This window comes from Ursus americanus, chromosome 31 (genome assembly GCF_024610735.1).
Source record: "Ursus americanus isolate L20-20 chromosome 31, mUrsAme1.1.p, whole genome shotgun sequence".
Taxonomy (NCBI): domain Eukaryota; kingdom Metazoa; phylum Chordata; class Mammalia; order Carnivora; family Ursidae; genus Ursus; species Ursus americanus.
This window is the reverse complement of record NC_142157.1, coordinates 34,186,981-34,199,744: the sequence shown is the minus strand read 5'-3', so window position 1 is coordinate 34,199,744 and position 12,764 is coordinate 34,186,981. Positions and strand designations below refer to the sequence as shown.

Sequence of the window (12,764 nt, the reverse complement as noted above, 5' to 3'; positions counted from 1 at the left end):
CCCATACTCTCCTTCTCTCCCTGCTCTCTCCCTGCTCTCCTCCAGCTCTCCCTTCTCTCCCCACTCTCTCACTGTTCACCCTGCCCTCTCTGCTCTCCCCCTGCTCTCTTCCTGCTCCCCCTGCTCTCTTCCTGCTCTCCCTGCTCTCCCCCTGCTCTCCCTGCTCTTCTCCTGTCTCCCTGTGCTCTCTCTCCACCAGGCTGCAGTCTCTCCTCATGCCTGCAGACAACTCTTGCTGGCTCCTACCTGCACAGTGTGCCCACGCGGCTTGCTTTCTTCTTACATACATCCTTCTGCCTGGGTTATTCCCCACCCGTACGTGACCCTCTAGTCACATCGCCATTTCTGGAAGCCAGTTAAGCCCCTGGGACTGGGTTTGACCCTCAGACATCCCACCACAGGTCTCGGTCATCCTCCCTGAGGTCAGACCCCCTCCTGGCCAGGCGGTGGCCAGGGGAAGTCAGTGTACTAGAGACATAACAGGGGAATATATGGAGGGGGCCCAGGCTGGGAGGCCTGAGTCCTTGAAAAATGTCCCTGATCCCGGAAAACAGGCTGCTCCACGGCTGGGAGCCTGGTGTTCGCTGGCACAGAACGCACACTGCGTCCTGCTGCTCCTGAAAGCCGGGAATGCAAATGCAGCTTGTTAATTTGCCCTAGTGTGTGTGGGTGTGTATACATGTGCCTGCCTGCACGCACACACACACACACACGCGGCCACGGAGGAGCCAGAACCAGTCTGGGAAGACAGTGAACTTGAATGAGATCTCAGGAGCTCATAAACACTATCTGGAATTAGCCATCTCCAGGGCACATTTCCAGAAGCATGTCTCACAGGTCATCTGAGGACCCATTTGCTCCTATCATCGAAGTCCTTTCTGGAATGTCACCAGGTCATAGCTAACAAGATGGGAAAATAAGCTCTAGCCGTAAGAGCCTCATTTTTAAAGTGGAGACTAAGGAACAGAAAGAGAGCAGCGGGGATGGTCATATTCTAGAAAAAGGGTAGCAGCGTGGTCAGTACCAGCCTCTCTCCAAAATGCTTCAAGGGAAGGCTCTGGACAATCGGTCCCAGGTCTTTGGGCAAAAGTGGTCAGCCGTTCTTGTCTTCCTCTCTGTCTCTCTGTCTCTCTCTCTATGTCTCTGTCTCCCTGCCTTTCTCCATCTGTCTCTCCAATTAACACTTCAGTGGGAAACTCCCTCAGAATAATCCAGCATCCTTTTTACTCGTCCACATAAACCAAACTGCCCTCTGATTTGTGCATCGGTTTCCAATGATTTTTGTCCACCTGCAAACGCTCACACTACTTGTAAGGACTCCTGTCGTATTACTTCTGTGATTCCCAATCACTAGGAGTCAAGGGAAAAAAATCTGCAAAACACATCATCTAAAGAGCGAGACTTTACGGTGAGACAGAACCTGAGGGCTGGCCTCGCTGGTCAGAGCCGTGCTGACCGCGAGCCCGCGTGGACGGGCCATGTCAGTACCTACACTTCGCACTCGCAGCTGATTCTTCCGACTTTCGTTGTGTACTTTATTTTTTGGATCTTTGCCTTAAAAAAAAAAAAAAAAACCTCGAGAATAAGTTTTAAAAGAAAGTTTCTGAACCCCTTCCTGAGGTCAGAATCTTGGAGCTAAACAGAAGAGCAGGAGGCAGGCACCCCCAGAGCGGGGCCTCCCGAGCCAGGACCAGGCGGCCGGTGCGGGGACAAAGGTTCCTGTGTGCGGCTCGGCGGCCGGCGCGCCCAGGAGGCGCTGTGTTCTAGCCAGAGGGGCAGAGCCCAAGTGAAGCAATGACACAGAATGGCCTTGGAGTGAGGTTGAGGCCCACGGGTCGGGGTGGTGAGGACAGAATCACGAGACTCTCCTCTGGGAGAGCAGAGACTCTCCCTGCTGAGCAGACCTCCCTCCGTGTCCCCCAGGGTCAGGGACACGGTGAGTGCTGGTGTCCTGGACCCTACTGAGCACTCGGATTACCTGGAACCCCCGTCGTCCCCGCTAGTGGGGAACAGGAGAATCAGCATCGTGTTTCCGGTGACAAATGACACGTGTCTCCAGAATAACGTGGTCTTCCTTGCTCACAGCTATGCTTTAGTCCGTTTCCTGCCCTTCTTAGTGGCCCTGTGCTCGGCTTTTCCCATGCCGGACGTCGGAGTGGGGGCAGGAAGCAGAGCAGACAGGTGTAGGACATAGCTGAACACAACCGCAGAGCCAAGGAAGTCTGGAGCACGATAAGGGGACAACAGAAAGGAGGAGACGCAGCAGAGAGACATTCTTGTCACAGCGCTGGCTGGACTAGCCAAAGTCCTGGGCCTTTCCCTGGGACCCAGCAGCTAAGCAATTATTTTGGGGGGATGTTACTGAAAGCAGGTTTCATTTCTTACTCCTGAGGATTTGCCAAATTAAAAATAAACAGGAGCAGGTATGCATGCAGAGGAAAGGGAAGCAGGTGGGTGTCCCCTAGTGTTGAGTTCTTCCGGGCGCCGGTGTCACAGTCCTGCTTCCGGCCTTGCACACGGAGGCCGGGCCACCGGAGCCACAGACAAGTCCCTGGCTAGTGTCTGCTTAACAGATACACTTGATTGTGGGAAGAACCTTCTCTCCCCCCACCTGTAGCTGCAGCAGGGACATCTCCTCTGTCTGAGGCTCTTTAAGCCAAAAGATAGGAAAGAATTAAAATACTAGATAATAAAATAACTAAAACTAGACTTTTGTTTAAAGAAGATGTTCTGGGCCCCTAGAGCTCAGTTTAAGGGCAAATACTGAGAAAAGAAATTAGATAGAAAATAATTCTACCTGGTAATAGCATTGGGGGCGGGGCTTCTATATTGTTCTTTCACATGCAAAACATGGAGGGGGAGACGCTGCGTTCTGTTGTTCAGTTACTAAATCCCCCTCTATCAGCAGGTCCCACTGATGCTCAACCAACCGAGCCGCCCAGGCGCCCCCGTCAGTGGTCAGCGTCCGTTTCAGCCTTCCTTAAGCAATTCCGGAGGGCGAGGAAGAGAAGAGGCCATGGAAGCTATCGCGTTCTACGCCTGAAGAGCCATTTTCTCCCCCCCGCCCAACCTCCACCTTCACGCCCTCATTTATCCAATGAGGAAGATGGGTTATGTGATCCTAAAAGCCCCTTCTCCTCTCTAGGAGTTCCTGGGAGGACACAGTGGCCTGACAGATCAGCCTAAAATACCAGCAGGAGGTGTATGCCAGGGAGGGTCAGGTTCAGCTCACAGAACAGAAAACTCAAGCTCAGAGTAGCTTACACACATCAAGGTCTATCCTTTTCCATCAAAGGAATCTGAAGACAGGCAATCCGCCGTCCCCCACCCCACGCGGTAGCTCCCTCTGCTGTCTTTCTGAGGATCTTCTAGAGTGCCTCAGGCTCCCTGGTAGTGACTTGGATCTTGCCATCACATCTGCATTCCAAGCAGCAAGAAAAGGGAAAAGGCTAGTAGTTTGACTCTTTTTAAGCAGTCTTTCTGAAAGTTCTCCCCATCCCACTTGCATTTCCTGGGCCAGAATAGAGTCACACAGCCAGGCAGATCAACAAAGAAGCCTGGGAGGTGCCTTCTTCCCCTGGGCCGGCCCATGTGGTCAGTTAGAAGGGACGGGGGACTGAGATAGCTGCGTCTGCTTTTGAGTTGCGCCTTGAAGGAGGGATGGGAAATTCATGGGTGCCCTGGGAGAGTGTCACAAGCTCAGGCCAGGAACAGAAAATCGTGGGGTCAATTTGTGGGATATGGAGTGATCTGCCCTCATCTTGGTGAAAACTCCCATGCCTGTGAATGTTTTTCTTTTTCTTTTTTTTTTTCCTGAATCTGGAAGATTTGTAGGTTAACTATATGTAACCGTAAGACTTTTTTTCTTGGGGGCTTATGCAAAAGCAGCTTAGTGGGGAGTTGGGAAGAGGAGCCTAAGCCCCACGTGAAGGGAAGACAGAGAGAGAAGCCTCAGGCAAGGCTGGAAGGAATCAAGGTGGATTCTTCCACGGTTGCAGCTGTTTCCCTGCACCTGCAGTGTAAAGGCTGTCGGTTGCAGCTCTTTCCCTGCACCTGCAGTGAAAAGGCTGTCAGTTGCAGCTGTTTCCCTGCACCTGCAGTGTAAAGGCAGTTGGTTGCAGCTGTTTCCCTGCACCTGCAGTGTAAAGGCTGTGACATTCAGGTGACTGTCCATACTCTAAGAGCTCTTCCATGAACTGCCATGAGCCGGGCTGAATCTTTTTTTTTTTTTTTAAGATTTTATTTATTTATTTGACAGAGAGAGAGACAGCCAGAGAGAGGGAGCACAAGCAGGGGGAGTGGGAGAGGAAGAAGCAGCCTCCCAGTGGACGAGCCTGATGTGGGGCTCGATCCCTGAACGCCGAGATCACACCATGAGCCGAAGGCAGACGCCTAACGACTGAGCCACCCAGGTGCCCCTGGACTGAATCTTTGGCTCCCCGGCCTTGGGAACATGCCACCTTCCTGATGCCAGGGGGGACCTCCTATCTGATAGACTGAGTGGGACTAATCAGGGCTTCCTGAATGCTTTTTCTTCCAGAAATCTCTGGGACACAGGAGCCAGGCGGCCCTAACCCAGGGTAATGAAAGCAAAACACGGACTAACACTTGGACGGAAGGACAGACCTTGACATTTATGATGCTTATTTGGTGTTTTATGTGCCACCAAGTGAGAGCTAAAGTATAGTCTTCTCGCTGAAGCTGGGAGGCAAGGGACCCCAAGCGTGCTGATCCCAGGAGATGGTAAGTGTAGCCTATCTTCACACGAATTCATGAAGAGCAACTGACCCCACCAGAGAGAAGGTTTGGGGGTGCGGGGACGGTTTAGGAAATAGCACCACATCCTTTATCACAGCTGAGAAACAAGAACAAGTGGACTAATGGCTTCAAACGCTTTCTTGTTGGCTGGTGGTTTGGGCAGACAGCTGCTGACGGTCAGGGAGACGTGCCCAGACAGCGGAGGTCGGGAAGGCGGCTGCCGGAGGGTGGGCTTCTGAGCAGGGTGGGCTTCTGCTCGCTCCCTGCCTGCCTGCGTGCGTCTCCCAGTCTCTGTCTCTCTCTGGCTGCAGCCCTCCAGTCTCCTAGGTGAAGAAGCTGACTCCCCACATGGTGAGCGAATGGCCCCAGAAATGGCCCTTCACCGGGGCCAGCAGAGGCCAGGGGCGCGGAGCTGGGGGGGGGGGGCGCTGTGCCCAGGGCAGTAAACCCCTACGTGACCTGCGGGTGCTGTGCCGGGGAAACGGGAGCGGGGCCCCTGTGTGTGCTGCCAGTCAGGGCCCATGTGAGGAGGGACCCCACTCAAGGAGGGGTGAGCAGGTCACCAGGAAGGTGCCCAGAGCACGCCCCGTGGTGGCAGAGACCGTCAGCCGTGCTCCACTGTTAAGTGCCTCCAAAGAGAGGAAGAGAGGCCTAAGTGAATGCCCACTGGGCTGGAGAGGGTTCGTAAAAGGATAGCATGCCCCAGGAGCGTTCCCATGCCCCCCTCTCAGCGGGAGAAACATGGAGCTCTGAAGTGGCTCTCAGGCTGCAGGGGACGGGAGGGCAGTCTGAGCACAAATGGCCAAGGTGGCAACAGACTCAGGCCCAAGACCCTGGCTTTGTCCCCAAGACCTTGAGTCCCCATTTGGCCTGGGCTCAAATGCCACCAGCTTGGCTTGGCCTAAGATAAGAGGAGTTGCAGGTGGCCAGCCGGAGACCACGCAGGAGTCAGAGACGTCTGCCCCTTGGGGGCCTGGGACCACGGCTCTGCCCTCGAGCCGTCAGCCCTGGGCCGGCCCTGGCCGCTCACCAGGCCTGGAATTTCCCGCAACTGTACGCATCTTGCGTTGGTTCCACGTGCGTATATGTACTTTTGGGCAGAGGAAAAGGTCTGTGGCTTACATCAGAATCTCAGAAAGTTCACCCCCAAAATGTCAAAAGCGCTCACTGGATGCTGGCATGTGCCTCTGACACACGTGTGGCCCGCGTGCCCGTTTGCAAACTGGAAACAGGCTATTGTTATTAGCTGGGCTCTCAGATATTTCAGACTGTTTGCCCTTGAACGCCTCAGCCATGAATCATTTCAGCTCTGGTAGGATGTAAGGAGCCATGAGAACCAGGCATCATAAACCCGAACTTTCAGGTGCCCCCAGCGGACACAGGTCTGCATAGGCGGTGTGCAAACCCGCATTCAAATTTAGCATTTCGGCTAACACAGAACATGTCCTGAACCTGGCTGGACGGACGAGTCCCGGTTCTGGGGAGAAGGAGAACCGATGGGATATACTTATACACATATGAGGAGGTTGCTCATATGACTTGGCTCAGCAGCTGTGGAGGCTGAGATGTCCCGTGATGTCCCACGTGCAGGCTGGAGGTCCAGGAAAGCCGGTGGTGCGATTCTCGTCCAAACCCAAAAGCCAAGGACCAGGAGTGCAGGACAACAGGTGTCCCAGGTCAAGCGGAGAGAGCAAACTCTCCTTCCCTCTGCCTTTTTAGTCTCTTCATGCCCTCAGTGGGCTGGCTGAGCCCCCACCTCCCCCACGGGACATCGGACGTCCGGGAGGGAAGTCCGCCTCTCTGAGGCGCTGGACTCCAATGCTAACGTTATCCAGAGACACACCCAGAGCAATGTGGAACCGGACCTCCGGCTCGGCTCCTGAAGGTAGCCATCACTGTCACGTGGCTGGAATCACCGTTTCCTTTTCTAACTGGGAGATCTCTCTATATCTTACTCTTCACGACAGCCCTTCGCTTTCCCTCTGCTTTCTGAGGAAAGAAGCACGAGCAAGCACGGGAAGGCTCAGATGACGTTCCTGGAAGAGAACAGACCAACCCCTCCACTTACGCGCCAAGTGCGGCGCATGCAGGGCTGCCCCCTCCTGTTACGGTAACCGTGCTGGAAGGACAGGGAAGTCTCCATTAGTCAACCTGCACCAACGTGCCATGGAGGAGATAAAGTTCCTCCGTGAGGGCCTCCAGGTTACTGATGCAGATGCCTAGAGAGTCAGAACTCCGAACAGCCACATACTTGGCAGAAATAGTGAGACCGTCTTCTCCATTTCCCCCCAATTCTCATTGGCCCTGGACAATGTGATTCTGCATTAAGGTCTTGGAAAGCGTCCAACTGTTCTATATATAACAGGTTAGCTGTTAGATGCAGAGCAGCATTATTTTTAAATTTGGACAAGGACACTGAAGGACAACTGGTCCGGGGAGGCAGGGGTGCGGTGGCCTTCCCTGCTTTAGTGGGTGATTGACCATTGGTGTGTGGACTTTCCAAATTCTAGGAAGAAGGAGAGGGAACGCGGGGCACGTGGGAAAGGCAAGCCCGTGTGGTGTGGTTGCAGATTAGCTCACAGCTAGCCTGATGGCTGGAAAGGAAGGAAATTGCCCAGATGAGGGGCAGAGTTAAAGCCTGCAGGCCGGAAGGACCAGGACCCTCTGTCCAGCAGCCCTGAAGAAAACAAATCCTGCCAGCAACATGGGAGTCCGTGCAAAGGCAGACCCTTCCCCCACGGAGCCTTCAGATGAGCCTTCAGACCCTGGCCCACACCTGGCTGCAGCCCGGGCAGGCTCTGGGCAGGGGCCAGGAAAGCCTGCCTGAATTCCTGACCCTGGGATAATTCCTCCTGTGATGTAAGTGTGTGCTGGTATGAGTGGCAGAAGTTTGGGGTAATTTGTAGGCAGCAATGGAGAGCTAGCGTACATGTCCTGTCCTGCTGGAGGTAAGCGCTGAAGTCAACGGGGCAGGGAATTGTCCCTTCTGGTATCAGAGATTCTCCTCTAAGGCCAAAGTTAAACAAACAAACAAACCAAACCCCACCAAAACCATCCAGTGGAAGGGTTTGAAGAACTATTAAAACATACAGATTGCAAAAGAAGAAGAAAGGAGAGGGCTCCGTCTCTATTAGCTGGCGGTCTCTGTACACGGTACTCTGATACCCCAAGCAATGGGTCAGAGCTCCGGGGTGCAGCTGGGGGATGGCGATGGGAGCCACAATGCTGCATACATAGACCTTAGCTTTCGCAAAATAGACAGAACCGTGGACGTCTGATGATTCTCAACCTTATTATTTTTAATTAACTATCACAAATTTATTCCAAAAAATACTTGTTCATTGCAGGATAAGAGAATACCCATAATAAGCAAAAGAAAGAGAATAGAAATATCTAGATCTGTTTACATATATATGCACACATGTGTGCACGCACACACATGGGCTCACTGTATTTGGCTCTTACAGATATATCCAGGACATATTTCCATGTCAGTAAATGTTTATGCTCATAATAGTAACAACAATTGAAAACTATTCCAGTATATATTTTCACCATAATTTATTTAACCCGTTGTCATGTTTGGACTCCGTTTATATCCTTTGTTGTCTATATTACAGGCAATTCAATGACAAATGGCCAATCTCTGACTTTACGTTGTAAAAATACCAATTGTATAAGAAGTTAAAGGGTTTTCGGCTGAGATAAAATTCAGTGTGCACCAATGTTTCAAGTGTAGGGTGCTCGAGGAAGGAGTGGGTGATTCTAGAGCACAGATCCTAGGCTGGGGGTGCAGGGCCTCTGGGTGCAGCCTGGCTTGGCTCCCCTGCCCTGAGAGAGTGAAGAACAGCTGCTCACCACCCCCCACGAGGCCCAGTGTCCCTTGCCAGCAGCCCCTGTGCGGCTCAGGCCCAGTTCACTCCAGCAGTCACTCTCAGGCTTTGCAATCATCTGAACACACGGGGAGCTGGTTAACAATATGTATTCCGGGGCGCCTGGGTGGTTCAGTGGGTTAAGCATCTGTGTTTGGCTCAGGTCGTGACCCCGGGGTCCTGGGACTGAGGCCTGCTTCTGGCTCCCTGCTCGGCGGGGAGCCTGCTTCTCCCTCTCCCTCTGCCTACTGCTCCTCTGCTTGTGCTCTCTCTCTCTGTCAAATAAATAAACAAAATCTTTAAAAATATATATATATTCCCTGACAGCATGCCAAAGGTGGACTTCAGTGCTTCTGGTGGGGCTGGGAAAAACCAGGCCAGGGTGATTCTGATGACCGTGGGATTGAGGGATTCACCAATAATACTGGCCAGGAGAGGTCAGACCTCCAGCCTTGCCTAAGGCGGGTATTTTTCTCTTTTACAGTAAATTTTTGATGCTCAGAGAGATGAGCTGGAGGATCACGTGCAGCCGGGAGGAGGCAAGCACCTAAATGCAGGTACCTCCATCTTCGGGGTGGGTGGCCCTAGGTAGACAGCTTGTTTGTGTCGCTGTTACAGACTTCTCTGGGTTAACTCAGCAAGTCTTTCCTTGAGCTCTTTTTCCCTCTTGCGTCCACAGGACAAACATTCATTGAGCCTCTATCTGTAGGCTGAGGCACGGTGCCACCCCTACCGTGAACTGCTGGCGGGGCATTTCTGAAACTCTTTTCTTGGGGTAACCTGCACTCCAAGCATAGTGCTGGGTGCCTGGTGACCCTAGGCCCCTGAAAGGGCCCGGACTCCGTATCCGAAGCAGGTAACTGGCATTGAGCTGAGCTCTGTGAAAAGTTGGCTGGTCGTTCATCCTTCACCCGATGATACTGGATATGAATGTTTTAGGTTTGGAGATTCCCAGCAGAGCCGTGGGAGCTTCTGGCTGACAACACAAGAACAAGTTGGTTTCCTCAGATAAGAACTTAGGTCTAATCTCCCCCGCCAAATCTTTCCTGCGCCCTCTACCCGCTCCACTGGCTTTTCTGCAACCAGGTCTGGCTGGAGGGTGTCGCTAAGGCCATCTCCGCGGTCACTTCCTGCTCCTCCTCTAGCCCGGGGCAGGCCCAGGGCTTGGTCATCGCCAGCCAGCGATGCCCACTTTTGTCCACCAGCTGGAGGATCCGCTGCACGTCCCCCCAACCCCAAGCCGCAGGTGAAACCTAGGGGAGCCAGAGAAAGAGCTGGGGCGCCCGCGGTTCCGAGCACCGCCCTGGGAGGAATCCTGCGGGGAGGGCTTCCATTGGGGTTTTGTCTACTTAGCAGCCGCTGGCCCCGCGCCCCCACCTGTGGCGCTCCCTCCCACTCTGCGATCCCGCCCACCAGGATGCTCCGCCCACCTGGGGTACTATGCTCGCCACCTGCTGCGCGCTCTCCAACACGCGTCCCTACCCCTGGTGCTTTTTCCCACCTGCAGAGCTCCCACCTACCTCTGGTGCTTTTCCCTTTCACGTGGGATGCTCCCTGCTCCCTTCCCTACCCAGTGCCCATGACGTTTGCCCTCTGCGAGGCTCCTCCCACCGGGATACAGCCGCCACCTGCGGCGCTCCCCGCCACCCGCAATGCTCCCACAGTTGCTGTGATCCCGCCCATCTAAGATGCTCCGCCCACCTGCCATGATTTTCTTTCCCCCGGGGTGCTCCCTAGCGGACCTTGCTTGATCCTCCTCCCACCAGCGCTGCACCCGCCTGCAGCACTCCCTCTCTGCGACCATCAGCTCCCCCCACCCCCACCTGTGGCGCTCCCCCTCTACGTTACTCCCGCCCACCTTCGGCGCCGGAAGCTCCCGCTCCTCTCGTACCTCCCCCCCCAACTGCGGCGCTCCCCAACCCTGGATGCCCCATCACCCGACGAGCTCCCCGACTGGCCGGTGGCGCGCCCCAGCCCCGCCCGCCCCGCCGGCCGGCCCCCGCGTCCTGGAGCCCGCCCTTGGCCGCCCATTGGCGCGCGCCGAGCGGGCGGGGCGGACGGTTCTAAGTCGCTGCGGCGCGGGCGGGGGCACTGCCTGCTGAGCACCCGCCCCAGCACTGTCTCGGCCTGCTCGCCATGGACGACGACGATCTCGCCAACCGCAAGGTCTTCTTCCGAAAGTGCTTGGAGCACCTCTCCGGGGCCGGCAAGGCCATCGGAGTGCTGACCAGCGGCGGGGATGCCCAAGGTGCGCGGCCGCCTGACCGGGCCGGGGGATAAGTGATGGGAGGAGGGACCGGGAAGAAGGGATGGGGTACCCGGGGCTAGCGGGGACAAGCGATGGGAGCCCCAGGAAGAAGCGAGGAGGAGGGGGTCCTGCGGATCAGAGCAGGGTGGGGGAGAAACCCCGGGGCCCGGGAACCGCAGGGGTACCTTCCGGGGCAGGAGTGGGCGGTGCAGCCTCAGAAGGAGTCGCTGCGGGGGGTGGGGGAGCAGGAGGAGGGAAGAATGTGGCCTTAGGATCCTTTATCAGGAAGATCAATTAATTTTCCCCCTCCGCGTTCAGTTTTTAAATTGAGACTGGCGGTGGGGTCTCCTGGACGGCGCTCGGAGGTCATTTCTCGTCCGAGTCGCAGGGTGGGGCCGACGCCCCTGGGAAGCTTAGGAGCCGCGCGGCCACCTGGATGCCGCGGCCCCCACATCGCCCGCACCCCGCCCCCCACCGGGTGGAAACAACGGCTGGGTCCCCGCCACGCGTCCTGCGGATCGGCGTCCGTCGCGCGGCGCGGGCGGGGTCCCCGCTGTTGCATGGTGGGGTGCGGCGGGGGGCGCGAGGGGACCCTGCCAGGGATGCCCAGCGGCCGGGTTTCCGCTGGAGACTTTTTAAAAGGTTTCCGCCGCTTTCCTGACAAAACAGAAAACTGAAGTGGGTCACTAGGCCCGCCCCGCCAGCCTCCTCTGGCTGGGAAGGACCAGGAAGCGGGGACTCCGGAACGTCACCAGCGCCCGGGGCGCGGACTCCAGCCCACCTCCCCCCACCATGTGGAGGCAGATTTGGGGGAGAAGGGGACCCAAGCCCAGGGCCCGCGCACATCCAAAGAGAGTACTGAAATTTAAAGGAGGGGGTGACATGGCCACGCCTGGGCCCCTGGCGCTGGGTGCACGTGGGGCCACAGGGAATCCCAGGCGGTGGGGTTTCCTGATCCAGGTAAATCCCTGGATGGGGCGGGCCGCCCGCTAGAAAGTGGATCACCGCTTTGCCGGCGGATGCGTCCCTGGAGCCTAAGATCGCCCAGGCTGGAGACGCCTCCCCGAGCTGGGTTAGGTTTTTCTTTCCTCCTCTTCCTCCTACCCCCGGTGCCTGGTTTTTCCAGGTTTCCAGGCCACACCAGGTGGAGGGATGCGCAGGTGCTGCGCCCGGCGCCCTCACCTCCTGCCCACCGCCCACCGCGCGCGTGACCTTGCCTCGCCCTTGAGCCGGGCGGGGCTGGCGCGGGGGCGGCAGGTTGGGGCGCTGTGGCCGCAGCCCCGCCCGCCGCGCGTCTACGTGATGCCCGGCCAGTCGCCGCCCGCGCACCCTGTGCCCTTGTTCCTAGGCACCTGGCGCGCAAAGCGCGCAGTAGGTGAGGGGAAGGCATTCCAGCGCCTGCAGCGTCCCCAGAGCGTCCCCAGAGCGTGAGTCCCTGGCGAGACCCGCCTCGTCCTGTTGGGGGCGGCGACTGCGGCGCCAGTCACCGCCCCCACTCCACGGGCCCCCTTTGCGTCTGCGAGGGAAGCCAGGCTGTTCTGTCTGATCTGGTTTCTAGTAAAGGGAGCCCCGGTATAAACATTCCGGAGAAGGAAAATGTTGTGATAGAGCCAAGGCCCGGATTGGCCCGGATTGGGGAAATACAGTGAAACCGGGGACATCGCCCACGTGACTTCAGTGAACACCTAAAGGTGTGCCACGTGGAGCCCTGGTGGGGTCGTGGTGGGGTTAAGAGAGGCTTTCCTGTCACACGGCGTGAAAAGCACATGCGTCTTGGAGACCTGCCTTGGCACAAATTAGGAAGCATCTTGTGTGAATCTTAATCTGCCCTGAAAGGGAAAACAACGGTGGCACAGGAAGAGGAACTAGTCTCTAAAACCACAGGC

At 56.3% G+C, this 12,764-nt stretch overlaps 1 protein-coding gene across 3 annotated transcripts in view; it reads left to right on the top strand.

Annotated features, from left to right (window-relative positions):
- The first annotated feature begins 10,690 nt into the window (after positions 1–10,690).
- PFKP (phosphofructokinase, platelet) overlaps positions 10,691–12,764 on the top strand; it is a 52,063-nt gene continuing 49,989 nt past the window's right edge. The window contains exon 1 of one of the 3 annotated variants that reach the window (XM_087857765.1): positions 10,691–10,878. In XM_087857765.1, the coding sequence (XP_087713891.1) occupies positions 10,767–10,878 (112 nt within the window). In that variant the 5' untranslated portion in view covers positions 10,691–10,766. The remainder of the gene's footprint in view (positions 10,879–12,764) is intronic. The other 2 variants (XM_045812972.2, XM_045812971.2) reach the window with 2 other exon arrangements.